The sequence below is a fragment of the Tiliqua scincoides genome, chromosome 6 (genome assembly GCF_035046505.1).
Source record: "Tiliqua scincoides isolate rTilSci1 chromosome 6, rTilSci1.hap2, whole genome shotgun sequence".
NCBI classification, from domain to species: Eukaryota; Metazoa; Chordata; class Lepidosauria; order Squamata; family Scincidae; genus Tiliqua; species Tiliqua scincoides.
In genome coordinates, this window is record NC_089826.1 from 42,357,827 (window position 1) to 42,377,390 (window position 19,564).

Genomic DNA, 19,564 nt, shown 5'->3' on the forward strand with positions numbered 1-19,564 from the left:
TCCAGCCACAAAGAGCTTCCTGATTAACTTCCAATTGAGCCACTACAAGTCCTGTGCATATCTACTCAGAAGTAAGCCCTACTCTGAGTTTAGTGGGACTTACTCCCAGGTAAGGAGGATCACACAGATGCAAAATACTGGTGAAGAAAATGTTCAATGTGGGTATACATAGAGGTGGATTCTGCAAGTGGTATGATGGCAGGAGGATATTGTAATATATGATGCACATGGAGAACCTCCCAGCAGGTCCCTGCCCCAAGGCGCTTATAAATAATTGTCATAACAGAGACAACAGAGGAAGGCAGGGGCTTCCTGAGTCTATAATCTTATGCACACTTGCTTTTGTATAAACCCCATTTATCTTTGTGAGACTTACAAGTGTATTTGCATACAACTGGGCTGCGTAACACCCATGGCAAAACTCCAGCTTTTTTTTTTACCTGTGAGTTAAATTTAGGAATTTAACTATTAGTATAATTTGATCTCATCTTTCCTCCACTTAGGTGAAGTGTAAATAGCCTACTGTGGATTCAGACATTGCTTGACTGCTTTTTCATTTGGCTTCTGGAATAGGAACAATAGACTGATTCACTTCAAATGGGGCAGTCGGACTGCAGGTTGATCTTTTTTCTTTTTCTTAAGCAAATTAATGGGGAGAGGAGAATATCCACTCACACAAGTTGGAGCTGCAGTGTGATGCTGAGTGGTCCATGTTGTGACACTATCCCCTTTATCTGCCCACCCCTTTGCCTCCTCTCTCTCTCTTTCTCTTTCTGGTTCTTTCAAACCCCTCCCCCCACCTCTGCAATGACTGAACCCTGCCCTCCAGCCCTTCTAATCCCTCTGTCCCCATACCCTTAGACTGCAATCCTATGCACACTTTCCTGGGGGTAAGGAGTAAGCCCAACTTAACACAATGGGGCTTACTTTTGAGTAGACATGCATAGGATTGTCCTGTTAATACAACATGTGCATAATATGCAATTCAACTCTAAGAGACTGGTTGATGACATTGTTAAGAGATATATGTGGAAAGATGCATCTGTTGCAAAGAATGGTCTCTGAAATGCAAGGCAGGCAACAGTCCTTCCTTAGGCTCTCTTTGCAGCCTGCTGTTTGTTTGGCTTTTTTAGTTGTACTAAGCAAGACAGTTTTCTGAGCCTGACTTTCAATTTGTGGCTTACTGTGCCCTGAGAAGCCATTGGTGGGGGGGGGGGGGGGAGAGAATTGGACATAGCTTCTGAGCTGCAATATTTTATCATTTGCAATTTGAGTTCCTAGGTGAGAACAGTGGTGTCACTTCCTGCCTGATTACGTCATTTCAGGCTCTGGCAAAACAATGATGGCACTTCCTGTTTGATGATGTCACTTCTGGTCATGACATCACTTCCAGGTTGGTGACATCACTTCCATTGGGTCCTGGTCAGGTTGTCATTCTCAGAAGTGGGTCCCGGCCTAAAACATGTGAGAACCACTGAGCTAAAGGTTAGCTGTTCCTTTGCCAATGAAATGAGCACAACATGTTCTTTTGGAGTGGAACACAGAGTAGTATGTGGGTCATGGGAGACAGTTTGAAGAACGTCATATGGGGAAAAACTATCATGATGTTCCTATTACCTAGCCTTAAATGAACCCAGATTAGTACACTCTTTCCATATAAAATTAAATGCTGGAATTATTAAGAATTTTGAAACACAAGACCCCATGTCCTCCTTCCTTTGGAGCCCATTGAAGCAACTTTAGTCTTTTGGCTAACTTTTGATGGGTGTGCATAGAGTATCTGCAGACTTCCTTGGCTCTATAAACCATAAAACTATAATAATTTTTTAAAACTGTATTAAATACAGAAGCTAATATTCCTTCATTTTAGGCAGATCATATATTTGTATATAAGCTGACAGTAAGCATAGGGGTTCCCCCCTCCCCTCTCTGTGGACTGATTACTAGCGTAAACACAGATTTGCATAATTTCTATTCATTTCCATATGGCTTGTGTGCAGTAAGTTTCCAGAGAATTATGCCTTCCATATATAAAAGTAGAATGAAGACACAATGCAGTCACATTGTACGATTCACTTATACATGTACATGTACAATTCACTTATACATGTAAGTGAAAAGGAATTTTTGTCAAGATCAAACTTCTTGTTAATTTTGATTTAGCTTTCGCTATTGATTTATGTGTGCAGCTGTTCTTTAAAATGTTTATTTTTCAATAGTTACAGGCTATTAACCATGTCTGTAAATAAATGATAGCATGCAATTTGTACAGTATTTCAACATTACCTGTGATCTGTGCTGTCACAGGTTTAGAAGGTGGTGTACCCACAGAGTAACATCTTTCTGGGAATTTTTTTTTACTGCAAATAATGTGTATGTTGCAGAGGTTCTAGGTGTCTTTTTTCATGGAGGTATCTCTGATGCAAGGACATTGTATTTTTAGAGGATTCATATTATAGTATTTTTATTAACAGAGTATTTAACAGAGAATAAGTTATAAGTAGAATAAGTTGTCTTTCTTTGAAAGTGATAGTGCCAATCACTATACATGCACTCTTAACAGAATCAGAGTTTGTTTCTAGAATATGTTTTCTGTGTCTTGATCATGCTTGATCATTTCTTGACTTGCTATTTCCATTAAATCCATCCCATAGCTGTTTAGGTGTCCCCAAGGGATTGATGTTAATGATACTTGTATACCACTTTTCAACAAGTAGTTAACAAAGCGTTTTACATAGCAAAATAAATCAATAAATAGTTCCCTGTCCCCAGAGGGCTCGCGGTCTAAAAAATACAGAAAAGATACCATAAGTGGCCACTGGAAAAGATGCCATGCTGAACTGAAGAGGGACAGTTGCTTTCCCCCTGCTAAATATAAGCGGACACCACTTTAAAAGGTGCCTCCTATTTATACCTGTGTGACGGGAGTCCCCCCCATCTGTTGACTGAAAAAGGAAAGCAGTGGTCTCCTAACTGGGGGCAAGCTAATTTTGCAACTGGTCACATTTCAAAAACTATATTTTAAGTTATCTGGGGAAATGGGATAAGTCTTGCCAGAGAGCTGGATGTGCATACGGATCTGGTGCATGATCTGAATGCACCAGTACCTACAGTGAAGACAAAGAGCATGCTCTGGCAAGGCTCTTTCATCCCATTTAACAAACCTTTGTGAATGATAAAACAAATGTACTTGTATAGCCATAGTTTTTTCTTTAATCAGAGCTGCAAAGCAACAGTTGTCCAAAGAGAGAGGTTGACCTGAACTTCAAAACAACGATTTACTTTGGAAATAATTGTTCAACACCGTTCTCATTCTCCGTGTTAAAATATTTATACTTCTCCAAATACAGAGGGGAAAGCTGTAAGACTAATATTTATTTTTCACTTTTGTTGAAAGGCACTTAGTGTTACTGAAACTCTGATCAAACCTTTGGAAAGATTCAGGAAAGAACAACTTGGAGCTGTGAAGGTTTGTTGATAATTTCTTGCCTTTTTGTGTGTTTGTGAGAAAAGTAGAGATCATTTGAATTTGAGCCTTTTCAGACTTGGTTCATTAAGAAATATAGACAGATCATTAGACTGAATGATAAGAATGACCCATTCTTAATCCCAAACACTAATTTTCACCTTGTGAGAATTCAGTATCAGGTTGAACATTGCAGATTTACCAATGAATGATTCTCTTTTCCTATTAAAACTTAAGAAGAGCCCCTCAGGCCAAAGGCCCATCTAGTCCAACTTTGTGCATCTCACAGTGGCTCACCAGATGCTTCAGGAAGCATGCAGGATACCTGCACCCTGTTGCAACTCCCTTGCATCTGGCATTCTGAGGTAGCCTAAAATCAGCAGGTTGCATATGCCCATCATGGCTTGTAACCTGTAATGGACTTTTCCTCCAGAAATCTTTTAAAGGTATCTAGACCAGATGCCATCATCACATCCTGTGGCAAGGAGTTCCACCAATTAATTACATGGTGGGTAAAGAAATGTGGTGGTTTTTTCTTTTTTTGTCTATTCTAACTCTCCTGACACTCAGTTTTTCCTGCTTGATTATGTCGGTTCCTGCCATGACATCACTTCCAGTTTAATGACATCACTTCCAGTGGGTCCCAACAGATTGCCATTCTAAAAAGTGGGTCCTGGGCTAAGAGTTTGAGAATCACTGGATTAATGGGTTCTGAGCTATCTGTGACAGATCAGGAAAAGGATCTTGGGGTGGTGGACAGCTTGATGAAAGTGTCAACCCAATGTGCGGCAGTGGTGAAGAAGGCTAATTCTATTCTTGGGATTATTAAAAAAGTTACTGAGAATAAAATGGCTAATATTATAATGCCATTGTACAACTTGATGGTAAGGCCACACCTGGAGTATTGTGTCCAGACCTGGTCACCACATCTCAAAAAGGATATTGTGGAAGTGGAAAAGGTTCTAAAAAGAGCGACTAAAATGATCACTGGGCATACCTCCCTTATGAGGAAAGGCTATAGAGTTTGGGGCTCTTTACATCCAGGGTGTAATTAGTCTGTGGAACTCCTTGCCACAGGATGTGGCATTGGCATCTGGCCTAGATGCCTTTAAAAGGGGATTGGACAAATTTCTGGAGGAAAAGTCCATTACAGGTTACAAGCTGTGATGGGTATGTGCAACCTTCCGATTTTAGAAGTAGGCTACCTCAGAATGCCAGATGCAAGGGAGGGCATCAGGATGCAAGTCTTTTTTGTATTTTGTGCTCGCTGAGACATCTGGTGGGCCACTGTGAGATACAGCAGGCTGGACTAGATGGAATTTGACCTGATCTAGCCAGGCTTTCCTTATGTTCTTAATTGTGAACATAAGAATATCTTAAAAACAGTAAAAAGACAATAATACAATAAAAAGAGCAGCAGTAGAAATTTCATAAAAACCCAAACCTGTAAAACCAGGTGTTAAAAAGGCAGAGAACTCAGAAGACTTATCTAAAAAGAAATGTCTTTATGCCTCACCAGAAGGTTTCCAGGGAGGGAGCAATTTGAAAATCACGGGGGAGGGAATTCCCTAACATGTGTGCCACTACTGAGAAGGCCCATTTCTTGCCGTCACCCCACGAGGCTCCCCTTCTGCACCTTTTCCAGTTCCACTATATCCTTTTTGAGATGTGGTGACCAGAACAGTACACAGTACTCCAGATGTGTCCTTACCATCTGTTTGTACAATGACTTTACAATATTCTCAATCCATTTTTTAATTATCCTGAGTATGGAATTGGCCTTCTTTACACTGTTGCATACTGGGTCAACAGTTTCATCAAGCTGTCAACCAAGCACCCCAAGATCTCTCTCCTGATCTCACAGACAACTCAGATGTTACAAATAAATGACTCTCTTCTCCTGTTTTGTATTCTCTTAGCTGAAGAAAGAGCATCTGAGGGTTGCAGTGTTACATACAGGTGTGCACCACTTCACAACTGTTCGCTTAATGACACACTACATATATGACATGGTCAAAGCATAATAAAGATGCTCTTAATGAGGCAATCGCAGCCTGCAGCTGAGTGCCTGTTTACACAACAGAGAGGCTCTTACTTCAAAGAAGAGACAATCTATCTCCAGTAGCCTGAGCAACCAGCTAGTATCTGGCAGGTAGTGTCTGTTTACACAACAAAGGCAATAGATTGGACTGAATGTTCACTTAATGACCTAATTGCATAACCACGGGGATCAGAGAACGAATTCCTGTCATTAAGTGGCACACACCTGTATATAAAATTTTTAAAGTTCAGTTGAAAAATTGTCAATACGATCAGGCAGCAGATGTTTATTAGTTTTAATGTGTACCTGTATCCACAGAGGTTCAGTTCCATAACCTCTGTGTATAGCTGAATCCATGAATACAAGGGAACGTGCCCCCCGCCCCCCGGAGCTGTGGCCGCCTTGCTTCCAGAGGAACTTCTGAGCCCGGCAAAGTCTGTGCGTGTCTGCTGGCTCAGAATGATTAGAGTTTTAAAAAGCAACTTCCGGCTTTTCAAAAAACCCAGAAATCACTTTTAAAAAAAACTAATCAACATTCTGAGCCCGGCAGAAGCCACAGGCAGATGTGTGTGGCCTCTGCTGGGCTCAGAAAACCCTCCAGAGGCGAGGAGAGCAGAGTTCCCTTCACCTTTGGAGGGGGTGCAAGTGGGCCCCACAAACCTCATCTGTGGTTAAATGAAACCATGAATACGGGATCCGCAGATACAGGGACAAATAGATGATAATGCCTCTTTTTCTTTCACACAATGAATATTTATGTACGATATGTATACGATATGATCTTAAACAAGATACGTATGACTTTAAACAAAGAGAAAATGATTTTATTCAGAACTATTGTTTTATTAATATACAGGTTTTATTTATTTGCTAATTCGTGCAGATTTAATGCATTAATTAGTGTGACTGATCAGTCTTTTAATGAAGTGATAGATCTAGAACATATTGCATGTAGATTAATTCAGTGATATAATTTATGTATATTCTTTGGAGCAAATATTTATTACTTTGATATATACATTTGTAGTTAATAGTGTGACAGCTAAGGTTGTAAGAGTTATTAAGGATATGTTGGATCTTTTCACTTTTCTTATTTTATTGCATCGACCAGCATTGGCTATGGCCAAGAATGGCATGGGGTTTCCCGTGTACGGTGCGCAATGACTTGTGCACCCTCTGCAAACATACATGTTTGGTGATTCCATAGCTAGTTTATAAAATCCTACATATTCTGGATTGTGGCAGCAGTGGCATATTAGGAAAACATTTCCTTATAATTAATTTTAAGTGATGGTTCTTTTTCAAATCATGAGTGTGTTCTTTTCAGGCATATGTTTCATATGATCATATTTCTAAACACATTCTCACATGCCGTCATTTTATGTAAAAATATGTTGAAATGAGATGCTAAATTCAACTTATATAAAAAATTATTTTGCTTTTAGAAAATAAAATGGTTACATATAGTAATAAAAGCAAATATGTTTTCACTCTTCACGTATGTTCACATTTTTTACAAAATACTTGTAGGAGGAAAAGAAGAAGTTTGATAAAGAAACAGAAAAGAACTACAGTTTACTTGACAAGCATTTAAATATGTCAGCTAAGAAGAAAGAAGCACAGCTATTAGAGGTATTACCTACATAGTCTTGTCAAACATGCTTACCTTCCTAAACAAGAAAGTATTTCAACAGTATTGATTCTTTTGAAACTAAATTATTTTACTTGGTGCCCAATCCATCCACATTTCCAGCATTGATGCAGTCATGCCAATACAGCATCTTGCAGTGGGGGGGAGGGGGGAGGCAGTCATGGAGGCCTCCTCAAGGTAATGAAATGTTTTACCTCAGAATTTCATTGCAGCTGTATTGACCCTGGACAGTTGAATAGGATTGGGCCCTCTGTTATTTACAGTATTTTGTTAAAACATTTGTATCTTGCTGTTTCATCAGAGGCCCTCAAGGTAGTCCCTGGTAGAAAAAGTGAAATTGTTAACAATATAGAAATGGTCGACAGGGAAGCATTCTTTTACAGTGAATACAATTCATCCAGGTCAAATAGTTTAAAGAGAAACCACATTAGAGAACATAGAGAACCACATTGCTATGTGCTTATTGAAATGCATACAGCAATATAGCTGAATGGCTTCCCTGGGGAGAAAATTCTATTGTCTAAGTTGCTAGCCACCATTTTATAAAGTTTAGAAAAAAGTGAATAGCTAGAAATTGAGACTGCCTACCTCTAATAGTCTTTGTTTTATATATCCTAAACATATTTGGTGTACAGTCAAAAAGCCAAATCTGCATGTCAGTTTTTCTGCTTGAACTTGACACCCAGATTTTAAAGGAAGTTGAATATTATTATTCTAAGTAAAAGTGTGTTATCTAAAATGCAAAAAAGGTTATGTGAACATGCTGTGGGTGGTTAATGAAGTAAAAGCCAAGCTTCTGCATCTCTTACTGGTGTTTCTTGTGGGAGTTGTACCATCCTCTGTTTTGTCTGTCTGCAGTTTGATGTATTTATTAAATGTATGCTTCAGCCTTCAATACAACATATAGTTGTTGTAATATAATGAGTGTGAATTGAATCCAGATGAACTGGGTTGAATCTTTTGCAACCTGAAATATCGGGCCAAAGTCCAACTCAGAGTTAGGTGTTCTTAAGTCCTTTGAAATTGATTACATAATAGGTGCCGGATTGTTGATTCTCTGTGCGTAATACGTTTCTGAAGCAGTGTGCATAGGATATGTAAATCTTAGTATCCTTTTTTATAGACCTGTAAAGCTCAGTACTCATTTACTCATATTCTTTTTTTTTTTTATGCAGGCAGACAACCAAGTGGAGCAAAATCGAAAACATTTCTATGAGCTATCACTTGAATATGTGTGTAAGCTGCAAGAGATACAGGAAAGAAAGAAATTTGAGTTTATAGAACCTGTAAGTAGTGTATTGTAAAATCTTCTCTATCAATTACAACTTTAAATGACGTGAAAGTGCAACAGTATGCTTACTTTAGTTTAGCTAATCTTTTTAATGCAATTCTTTTCATTTGCAAACTGAATAGGTAAGTGGAATATATAACAGAGTAAACCCTACTCATACTCGCATATCTCCTGTGTTTGAGAGATGCTTCTCTCTGATGGTATTCTGTATAGCTACAGTGTGTGAGTGAATATTGCAGCCATGTGGTTAATGCTAGTTACAGAGGCATCTCCTGCAAGAGTTAGTGTGCCTTTTGTGAATGGGGCTTAAGGTTTGGAGAAACCAAAGACTGCAATTCTATACACAGTAGGTAACTCCTATTGAATTCAGTGAGATTTACTTCTGAGTAGACATGTACATGATTGTTCTGTGTTCGTCTAGGACAGGGCTCTCCAGACTCTGGCCTGCAGGCCAGATCTGGTGCCCTGCCTTTTCCCTCCCCCGCATGAACAGTGCTTACCATTCTACAGGGGAGAGGAGCTTTCTTTCCCCACCACCGATCTCCGCTGAGCTGCGCTCCAGCCCACCATTTCCAGGTTCTGTCACCCCAACAGCCTCTCCATCCAGATTTCCAGGCAGACATGACTGACTGGGGCACAGTTTAGGGGAGATGGGCTGCAGGGAAGGAAGGCTCCCTAGCAAAATGGTAAGTGCCGGTTGCTCTGGGAACATCTTTCCCAGAGCATAGCAGCCTCCACTTTGGAGACTGCTGATCTTGGAAGCCATTTGCACTATTTTCACTTTTGAACATACATATCTTTTGACATCACTTTAAGAGTGTTCATGTCACCTGAGCATTGGGTTGTGCACGCATTCTGAGCAGTGGCTATCTGTACACAGTTTGTGATGAAAATTGTATTACTTAATTTATTGAGATAAAGTGATAGAGAGAGATAAAGCTAAGAAGAAATCAATCTTTACTATTTGTATTCAAAAGAAAAATCTAATTTTATTTCAGGTCCTGTCGTTTTTTCAGGGCATGTTCACTTTCTACCATCAGGGCTATGAACTTGCCAAAGACTTTAACCATTATAAAATGGCTTTACAGATCAATATCCAGAATGTAAGTGAAGGTACTCTTCCTTTCTTATTTTAATTTAAGCTTTTTATTTTGAATTAAAATGTGCATTTTACATCTTGTTCATGCTAGAATGGCAACTTCTTGTATCATTGTAATGCAAAGCAATCTTCAGGAGTTGGTTTAGTGGGATGTAATGCCATCTTCAGGCTGCCAAGCTGTATGACATTGAACCTTTACGCAGTAACCAAATGCACTACTTCTACCACCTTTTGCTATCAGTGGAAAAGAGGAAAAAGAATTTATTTTCCCTCTTACCTTACACTCCTGCTTCCAGTTATTATGGGAAGGACCATATCAGTGGTACAGCACATGTTTTTTACACACAAGGTCCCAGGTTCAATCTCCAACATTCCTTGGTAGGGCAGAGAATGTGTCCTTCCTAAAACCTTAGAGTGCCACTGCCTGTCAGTGTTGACAGTACTGAGGTAGATGAACTGGTGGTCTCAGTCAGTGTAAAGCAATGTCCTGTGTTTCCTAAAGGTCAATTTGATGCAACAAGTTTCTAGAAATTGCGTTTACGGTATAATGTGAAAATAAGTCTGCATTACTTTTTAACTGCCACATGTATAAATGTCAATTTTGGGCGCAATCCTAACCTCTAGGTTAGGCCAGCTCAAGTAACGTGTGCTGACATGGGTTGTTGCAAACATACCATAAGGCACATTTGCGCCAACTTAGGAGTCAGGGAGGCCAGCTCAAGGAGTTGCGCTGGCCTCCCTGTGTCGGATCGAGGCCCGGAGGGGTACGTTTGTGTTGACTGAGCTTGGCCAACACAGGGGGGCTGGTGCTGGGTATTCCCAGGGGCAGGTGGGCAGGGAGCGGGAGGCGGGCCAGGATCTGCCAGTTATACTGGATCCTAACCCTGTTCTCAGGCAGCACTGTGTGGCCTCTGGCTGCTCCGTTGAGCTCGATCTGCGCCACCTCATTAGTTCCTAGTAGACCTGTTGGGGTCACTCCAGTGCAACATGGGGTTAGGAGAAAGTTTTCCCCTTGTCTTGAGTTGCGCTGCTTCTGGCCCCAAACTTGCGCTGGATGCAGCTCAGGCCCTCTGGTCTGCCTGCTCCAGCACAAGTTATGGATGGGCTGTTTGTGTATAAATTGTGCCTCTTTATTTTTAAACTGTTGCTTATTAATGGCTATATAAACATATGCCAATAAAATCACATGAAATGTGGACCTGTGTGGGTGTTTCTGTTGTATAGCATGCTTTCATTGTTTACTTGAGTTCTAGTCATCACAAGAAACAAGTCACAGCATGAGTCAGGTGCGGCCCTTGAAAAGTAAGCAAGTACACACAAAAGTGTGTCAGAATTCATGTCATGATTCTTTTTTGAGTCACTGGTCTTAAGTCCCAAGGTGGCTCTGAGTCAGTGACATCCGTGTCTCAAGTTAGCATGAGTCACAAAAATTGCATGTTTCAAGTCTTTGAGTTGCGTTCCCGTCCCTGGGAATCAGTAGTGACAGAAGCTGTTAACAGTTGGCATTTACTGCAAACATGAGTAAAATGTGGAAGCAAAATATTTTAACTATTATTGATGATTTATTCATAATGTATATTCCAATAAAATTGTTTGATAGTGTTCAAATCTGCTTATTGTAGTAATAATTATTATTACAGCCCTACTTTCTCTTATTTGAAGCTGCTCGGGCCATTCATTAATGAGGCTATGCTGTATCTCTGAAACTGATAGGACAAAACAAATGCCATTTTTGGAATTGGTGCCCCAAATTCTTATAAACCCACCATAAATGTTGAAAATTGGTTTTCTGACCCTCAAATTTGCAGGCTTTTGTAATTAATTTTATGAGAGAGTGCATTTTTAGAATGGAATTTTTTTCTGTGGAAAATTAGCAGTGGAAAATTTTTCTGTTCCTTGTCACTGTTTGGTTTATGTTGGGTTTTGAGGTCTTTGGGAATGGAATTGTTCTGAAAATCCTCAATTATAGGCAAATATTTTGAGTGGTTAGCAGCATAGTATCAAACAATACAGTTGCCTTAAAGTCTAATGAATGTTTGAGGATTTATTCATATGAGTGTGGTAAGTTTCAACTGTGTTTCTGATGAAAGAGTATTTAGACTTTGGATGTTTTTTCATTCTGGCCTAGGTCAAGCTAGTGCAGTGCTGCCCAATCTTCAGTGTCCTACGATGTCCCCGCTTGCTGCAACACGGTGCATGTCTCCTAGAAATGCTGCTGATGACATCATCACCAGTTATTTCCAAGTTCAGAGACCCCATGGGACTCTACAAATGGAGATAATAGGTGCAGGAGGGACTGTCCCAGCATGTGAAAACTGTGCATAGGAGCTTGGCCTGCTGCGTTGAGCCTCTTAATGCCATTTGTAGTGTCCTGCACATTCTTGCTGCTGGCCAGCTGGCATCCCAGGAAGTGCCTTGCATCACCCCAGGGCATTAGGATACACAGTTTGGAAGCTCCTGGGCTACCTTGACCTATTTGATTTCCTATTAAAATGAAACAACTCCTCTTTCTTTTCTTGTCAATCTTGTAATGCTCCCTTTTAATATTGGTATCCTCTCAGACATGCTGTCTCTTTTGACAGTGTGTATCTGCATTTGGAAACAGTTTCTGAAAAGGTTATTGATTATTCTGTCTAATTTTTTTCCTGAAACATACCAGCTGAGTTTTTGAAAATCTCTTGTTGTTTTATCTAACTCTTTCTGCAGCTAAAGGTTGAACCTATAAAAATAACAGAAAGCACAACCATGTTTAGAGATGTTAGACACTAAGAAGCATTTTAATCATCATCCTATTTTCTTTCTTTTATAGAGATCCTCGGTTTACTGTTTTCAGTTGTAAAAGGCTTTTCTTATCTTCTCTTACTTAGACAAGAAATCGTTTTGAAGGAACAAGATCTGAAGTGGAAGAGCTCATGAACAAAATCAAGCGAAATCCCCAGGAACATAAAAGAGTGAATCAGTTTGCAATGGAAGGCTACCTTTATGTGCAAGAGAAACGTAAGACACTTGTTTGCTTTCATGACAGGCTCAGCTGTTGAATAGAAGTGCAGAGGCTTCTCAGGTGACTCGCATATTTGTCATACTTAAAATTTTTTTTATTAGAATTACCTTTTATACATTGGCAGTACTAGGCTAATTGCCCCTACCTCCGCAGGGTTGTGAAAACGACAGGGCTCAGCTTCTTTCTTGATATCCAGACACCTAGGGTGCCTCAAAATCCTCAAAAGACAGAAGTAAAGATAACGCAATTCAGGCACCCATTTCTGGTTTTTACAGAACAGCTTAATCCTTTTTAATACAACAGTGTGATGACAGGAGTAATGTATTTCACAAAGTTGATTAAGGTTTGTTGTTGGCAAGTATTTTGAACAATTCAGGAGAGAATACTGAAATAGTTAAAGAAAGACATTTAAGAAAACAGAATTTCAATTCAGGCACATATAAATAAATGAGAAATAGTATTCCAATTTGTCTTAAATGCTATCATTCAGGGCAAAATGTTTAAATTATAAATTAGAGTGCATTGATTTATACAATCGCGAAAAACCCTCCCACCCACACTGACCCTCTTACCACTCTTTGGAGGCTTATGCTAGGCCTCCATGCCCAGAAGTGAATGGTGGTGACATCACCGTGTGATGTGTTTTTTGCATCACTGTTATTCGCTTCCTGGTTCTGGAGATATTGCAGCCCCAGCAAGTTTGGGAACCACTGCACTACACCATCTTAGCTTTCATGTTACACAACATGTTACCCAGCTTATGCGACTTGAGTCAGTCATGAAAACACACTTTTTTTGCTTACCCGTGTGGACTCAAGTCATGGGCGTCAGACTCGGGCAAACACGTCTGCGGCTACTTACTCGGAAAGTGCCGTGATTTGGACAATGGGGGTGCTGCTTGCATATTCTGATATTGTGTCACTTCTGTATCACTCGAAAGACATCATGCAGTGATTCAGAAGCCAGGCATTCAGATCTGCACGAGCTACAGTAACCAGCAGCAGGGTATGTTATGTTCAGTCAGGAGGTAGAGACAGGGGCTGGGGGTGGAGGGAAATGGTAAAGTTTTTTGTTTGTTTGTTTGCTTGGATTCAAAGGTATCAGGTTGCAGAAGTAACTAGGTGGGTGCTGCATGAGTCCAGAACATGGGGGAGGGAGGTGCTTTTTCTTGTCCCCCAGATTAACCATTGGACGGAGAATGTGTCCCTCCGTCTCTGTAGATCCACCCGTGCCTATGATTGGAAAGGAGATGGGTTTCAACACAGCTGTGCATTGTGCAGAAGGAACCAATTGGTGTATTCTACTCTGCTACCTTCACTTGAAGAACAGCATGGCTTTTGTTTACTTATGGGGTGGGCGGGGACATCAGGGGAGTGTTTAAAGAAAGCTCTGAGACACGTACACACCTCAACAATGGCTCTGTCTTTTTCCACAGAGCTTCGGCTGACTTTTATATTGAAAAGATTTGGGGCTCGAGTCTTTTAGAGTCCATAAAATGCTCTGGGTGACTCAGAAAGCCTACCCGTTAAGACTTGTTTTCGTCAAGTTAAAGGGGCTGGCGACTCGTGACTCGACTTAAGTTAAGCCGCACTGAATTTGCCCATCTCTGTAAAATAACCCTTCTTTGAGTGGAAGATGTATTCCACATGCAGAAGGGCTCATTGGATCCAGCCTGGTGTTTGCATGGAGATTAATTTTACTGTGTACTTTATCCATCTCTAGTGATCTCCTTCCTTAAAAGCAAGTGGGTAATTCAAAGAATCACGTCTAGGAGTTTCTAGGAAACTACAAAACATTCTAAGAAATCCATGTAGGGCAGCATGTTTTATGAACCGGGAAGTATGTCAACATCAAACACTGTGTATACTAATTATTATTGTGTTGAAGGACCCGCTCCATTTGGTTCCAGCTGGATAAAACATTACTGCATGTACAAAAAGGAGACAAAGAAGTTTACTATGATACCATTTGAGCACAGATCAGGAGGGAAAATTGTGAGTGCTTTTCAATGTACTGCATTCTCTATATCTAAATGAAAGAGTGAGAGATAAGATGTGCCCTGTATCTCTTCTCTGTGCTGTTCACAATTTTTGCTTCAAGTATAGTAAGTTAAAATAAAAGAATGGGAGATAAGACTCTGAAAAGTTGGGTGGGAAGACTTGTAGAAAGTAGAGAACATGTTATCCCAAAAATGTCTTTTATTTTATCTTAGGCACTTGATTATCACCAAAGAGATTTAAGTTTAGTTTGGGAATAACTAGCCAGTGAGTTTTTTTGTTTTTTTAAAAAAAGTACTTCATCTCAAAAGTTCTTACTATCTTCATATTTGAGTGTCTGAAACTTTTGGCAAATTGTTGGTTTTCATGAGGAGGGCATTCTGAGAATTCAGGAGGGCTTCAGTGACAATAGCAGTTTATTTTCCTTACAATCATCTACTCTCACCCTCCCTGCCCTATATAATATTCAGCACAAGCTATTTATAGCCAGCAAGGGCAGCATGAAAGCAACCTTCCATTTCCATGACCTTCTGATGCATGGAGCTGTTCTTTCCTGTAGCTATCGTTCAAAGTTTGTAGTAGACTACTCATTAGTCCAGTACTATTTCATCCCTTCTGAGGTTCTTTCTCTCCCATTTCCATAGTACCAGCTACAACTACAGTCACTCTCATTTCTGTATAACTGAAAGAGGCAGCGCAGTTGATCTAGAATATTGCCTGTATAAGGCAGTTTTAGTTCTGTGAGTTCTGCAACAGTGAACACGTTTATGCAGGGAAATTGAATGACAGCAATAAGTAAATTTAGAATTTACAATTTTAATAACATTTCCTTTGCTTTCTGAAGGTTTTGCTATTTCTCTCCTATTGCAGTTTGTGCATAATGCTCTCTTTTTTCAGGGCGAGTTGGAAGTCCTTCTCCTCAAATACTGTACCAGAAGGAATGCAGATACTATTGACAGGCGGTTTTGTTTTGATGTGGAAGCAGTGGATAGGTACGTTGGTAAATCTTAATACTGTGTTCTCATATAATACATTTCACCTCTAAGGTTTTCGTATATACAGCAGTGAAATTGTTCTCCAGTAAAGAACTGTTTAAGGCTAAAGTGGAAATGCAGTGCGATCGCTCCACTTTCACAGCTGTGGGGAGTCAATGTGGGGAGTTCCATTCAATGGAAAAGGTGCAAAAGAGAGCGACTAAGATGATTACGGGCTGGGGGACCTTCCTTATGAGGAAAGGCTACGGCGTTTGGGCCTCTTCAGCCTAGAAAAGAGGCGCCTGAGGGGGGGACATGATTGAGACATATAAACCTATGCAGGGGATGGACAGAGTGGATAGGGAGATGCTCTTTACACTCTCACATAACACCAGAACCAGGGGACATCCACTAAAATTGAGTGTTGGGAGAGTTAGAACAGACAAAAGAAAATATTTCTTTACTCAGTGTGTGGTTGGTCTGTGGAACTCCTTGCCACAGGATGTGGTGATGGCATCTGGCCTGGATGCCTTTAAAAGGGGATTGGACAAGTTTCTGGAGGAAAAATCCATTACGGGTTACAAGCCATGATGTCTATGTACAACCTCCTGATTTTAGAAATGAGCTATGTCAGAATACCAGATGCAAGGGAGGGCACTAGGATGCAGGTCTCTTGTTATCTGGTGTGCTCCCTGGGGCATTTGGTGGGCCGCTATGAGATTAGTCATATGAGATAAGGAAGCTGGACTAGATGGGCCTATGACCTGATCCAGTGTGGCTGTTCTTATGTTCTTATGAGTCCTGCAGAAGATCATGCCGGGCTCCCTGCACCCCGGGGGGGGGGGGCTGCAGGATACTTGGGTAAGTGCACCTAAGCCCCTGCAGCCCCCTGAGCAGCGCGATCCTGGGGATCCTCCCTGCCTCCAGGCTGCCCCCTCCCTTAAGGGGGCAGAGGCCAGGGCGCACAGGCTGGGGCATTGCGATGCCCCAGTCTGAAAAGCCCTGTGATAGGGATATTGCTAGAAATTCTTGATAATACCTGCTATGTACACTGAACCTAGCCACTTCTTGTGATTTAGTAGGAAATGAATTTTTTTCCATAGCTATACTTGCTGATTCCTGGTTGCCTTAGCATGATTGGTTTGCAAGGTAACTCATCCATTTAATTCAGATGGATTCTGCTTCCCATATTAAGAGTTTGAAATCAATTTGCTGTTGAATGGTGAGGCTAAACTATGCCAGTGGCCACATCTTCAGGTGAAGAGGTGCTACAGTTCATTTTACAGCCTACAATTTTTTGCTGTTGGTTGTAGAACAGCAACCAGCAGCAAACAAAATAGCTTCCTTCTTTTTGGTATGGGCCATATTGCATTACGAAAACTCTGTTTCATTCACCAACTCCTTTTCAGTTTGGTCTGTTTATCTTCCTTTTTTGATGTATTCTATTGTGACTAACAATGGCTTACATGTTGATTTGAATGTATTTAAAGTGGTATCAGATATGCAGACAATGCTAAATTGTATGTGTAGAATACCTATAATATACTTTGAAAATAATAATAATAGATTATTAAAAAGAATTATTTTTCCACCATTTGTGCTTTTGTAGACCTGGTATGCCTGTAACCATGCAAGCATTCTCAGAAGAGGACAGAAATTTGTGGTTGGAGGTCTTAGATGGAAAGGAAGCTGTAAGAACTGTGAATTTTTGCTTTTAAAAAATGATGTTAAAACATTGGTATTGCACATACCGTACTTCTGTTGTGTTTGCTCTTAATTTCATGTTTATGTAACAACTGATGTGTTAGGATCTGCATAGGATACATCTGCTATTGTTGCTGAGATTTAACATACAATCTGGCATTTTAATTTAATACTTAATTTAAAGCTTTTGCACTGGAGCTTGATAGTGCAGTATTAGGGCAATGTTGATCCTTGGAGAAGGACCAATTTTTTCTCAGTTAACATGGGCACAACATGAGCCACAAGTCCAGAGCAGTACTACAGGGGTTTTCTCATCCTTCAGTGCCAGTTCTGATGCTCCATGAATATTTTTATTGATTGTGATGGGAAGAAAGCTTCCTTATGATTATAGCTTTAGGTTTATCTTATCTACCAATACATTTAAACAAATGGGAGATTTCCACAGGAATCAAATGTTGATTCATGTCAGTCCATATTAAGGAAAAGCTGCAGTTTGTTGCAGTAACTGCATAATTTGTTAATCACTTATTTGATATACTTTTACTTGATACCAGTCAAACAAAAAACTTGGTTATGTATTGCCATTGTAGTTATTGTTAATTAAACTTTTTCAACCTCTGATTTTTGTAGACAGAGACCAAACAAACAAAATCATGAAAGTCACAAGGACTTCAAGTCATTTGGTCTAGTTTTCATCCCTCCTCTTTTACCTATCTTTATCTCTGATCTGATGACAGAGTTTGGATGACACTATATGTTGAACAGTGAGCAAAAGACTCCTGTACAACTAGTAGCTCCAAATCATTTAGAAAGAACCAAAGCTGCATACTCTAGAGGACAGTAAAAGCTCCAATATCCTCTAGCTCAGTGGTTCTCAGATGTTTAGCCCTGGGACCCACTTTTTTAGAATGAAAATCTGTCAGGATTGGAAGTGATGTCATGACCGGAAGTGACATCATCAAGCAGGTAAATTTTTAACAATCCTACCCACACTTACGCAGGAATAAGTCCCATTTACTATCATGGTTAAAAGCATCTGCATAATAGCCTGTTAAAAGTACAGAGCTGTAACATTTCCCTAGATGCAGTCACATACCATGGTAGCATCAAGTCTAATAAATTAAAAATAAAATATTGAAATGAATGCGGACCCACCTGAAATTGGCTTGCGACCCACCTAGTGGGTCCCGACCCACAGTTTGAGGAAACTCTGTTCTAGCTGTTTTAACCCGCAGAAAACTTCTCCTATACCCCCCTCCTTCAGATGATCAGACACCAAGCGTGAAAAAAATTCATCCAGCGAGTCCAGGAAAAAACACCGTGTTTGCTTGACAGTGAAACAGAAAAATAGATAAATGCCACAAAAATGACCGATGACCAGAAGCTGGGTTCATGGAAAGGGGTTTATTTGGGAAAGGATGGATTCCTAATTGATAGACAAAGTCTGGTAGCCAAAGGAAAAGACCCTGAAGTGTTCAGTAGCAATGAGAGAATGCAATGTGCTTGAGTTCTGGGGCATTGAGAGGGTATTTCCTGACTGTAAGCATTTGTTTGCTGTTTGCTTACAAGCCAGTAATTGAGGGTCTCCATTCTCCTGTTTATATGTTATAAGAGCGTGACCCACTCCATTATTATTGTTGAAGCAAAAGACTTTTAAACATTTTGAAATGGATCATGATATAATTAACAAGTTAACAGGCATTTTAAATATTTTGTTTCAAGGAAAGTTTGATTTCTTCTTATAGCCTACTCTTGAAATATTATTTATATTTATATTTATAAATAAAAGAAACTGGCTTAAAGTTCACTTACACATTTATCTTCCTCTGTTTTCAAGGTGTTTCTCAATTTGAACAGAGCGAACACAAAAAGGGAAGGAAGTAAGTACTTGTGTCCAAATTGTCATTTTATTAAAAATATGCTGCTTAAAAAAGCACCATCTAAAAATATTTCAGAAGGGACTCTTTTGGTTACAATTCTGAAACCATTTAACAACTCAACTTTCTGTTAAAAGGAGCAACTTTCTAGCCTTCAGAGAGAAGTCTGAATACATGAAGACAAAAATTTCTCCTTTGTTCACAGGTTCAGCTTATCTACTCTTGGACAATACAGACAACACTGTGTTAGCACAGAGAGCAAAACACATAGGGCAGTTCACATGTAATGCCGTACCAGTTTGTTGTTACAGACACAAGGCTTGAGTCCTCACTCTCCACTTGCCAACAGTTTACTGTTATATCTCAACCAGTAAACTGTAGTGTGTGTTTGGCCTCCAAGCTAAAGTTCTTAAATGTCGTCTAACCTGTAGTTCTGATTTGAAGGACAAGGTCTAATCACAGT

At 40.0% G+C, this 19,564-nt stretch overlaps 1 protein-coding gene across 3 annotated transcripts in view; it reads left to right on the forward strand.

Annotated features, from left to right (window-relative positions):
- ARHGAP10 (Rho GTPase activating protein 10) overlaps positions 1-19,564 on the forward strand; it is a 142,664-nt gene that overhangs the window by 48,879 nt on the left and 74,221 nt on the right. For 2 of the 3 annotated variants that reach the window (XM_066632876.1, XM_066632874.1), the window contains exons 4-12: positions 3,398-3,469; positions 7,038-7,139; positions 8,334-8,444; positions 9,448-9,552; positions 12,416-12,545; positions 14,437-14,543; positions 15,444-15,538; positions 17,130-17,211; positions 19,062-19,104. In XM_066632876.1, coding sequence (XP_066488973.1) covers positions 3,398-3,469; positions 7,038-7,139; positions 8,334-8,444; positions 9,448-9,552; positions 12,416-12,545; positions 14,437-14,543; positions 15,444-15,538; positions 17,130-17,211; positions 19,062-19,104 — 847 coding nt within the window. Of the gene's footprint in view, positions 1-598; positions 618-3,397; positions 3,470-7,037; positions 7,140-8,333; positions 8,445-9,447; positions 9,553-12,415; positions 12,546-14,436; positions 14,544-15,443; positions 15,539-17,129; positions 17,212-19,061; positions 19,105-19,564 lie in introns of those variants that run through there. The other variant, XM_066632875.1, reaches the window with a different exon arrangement.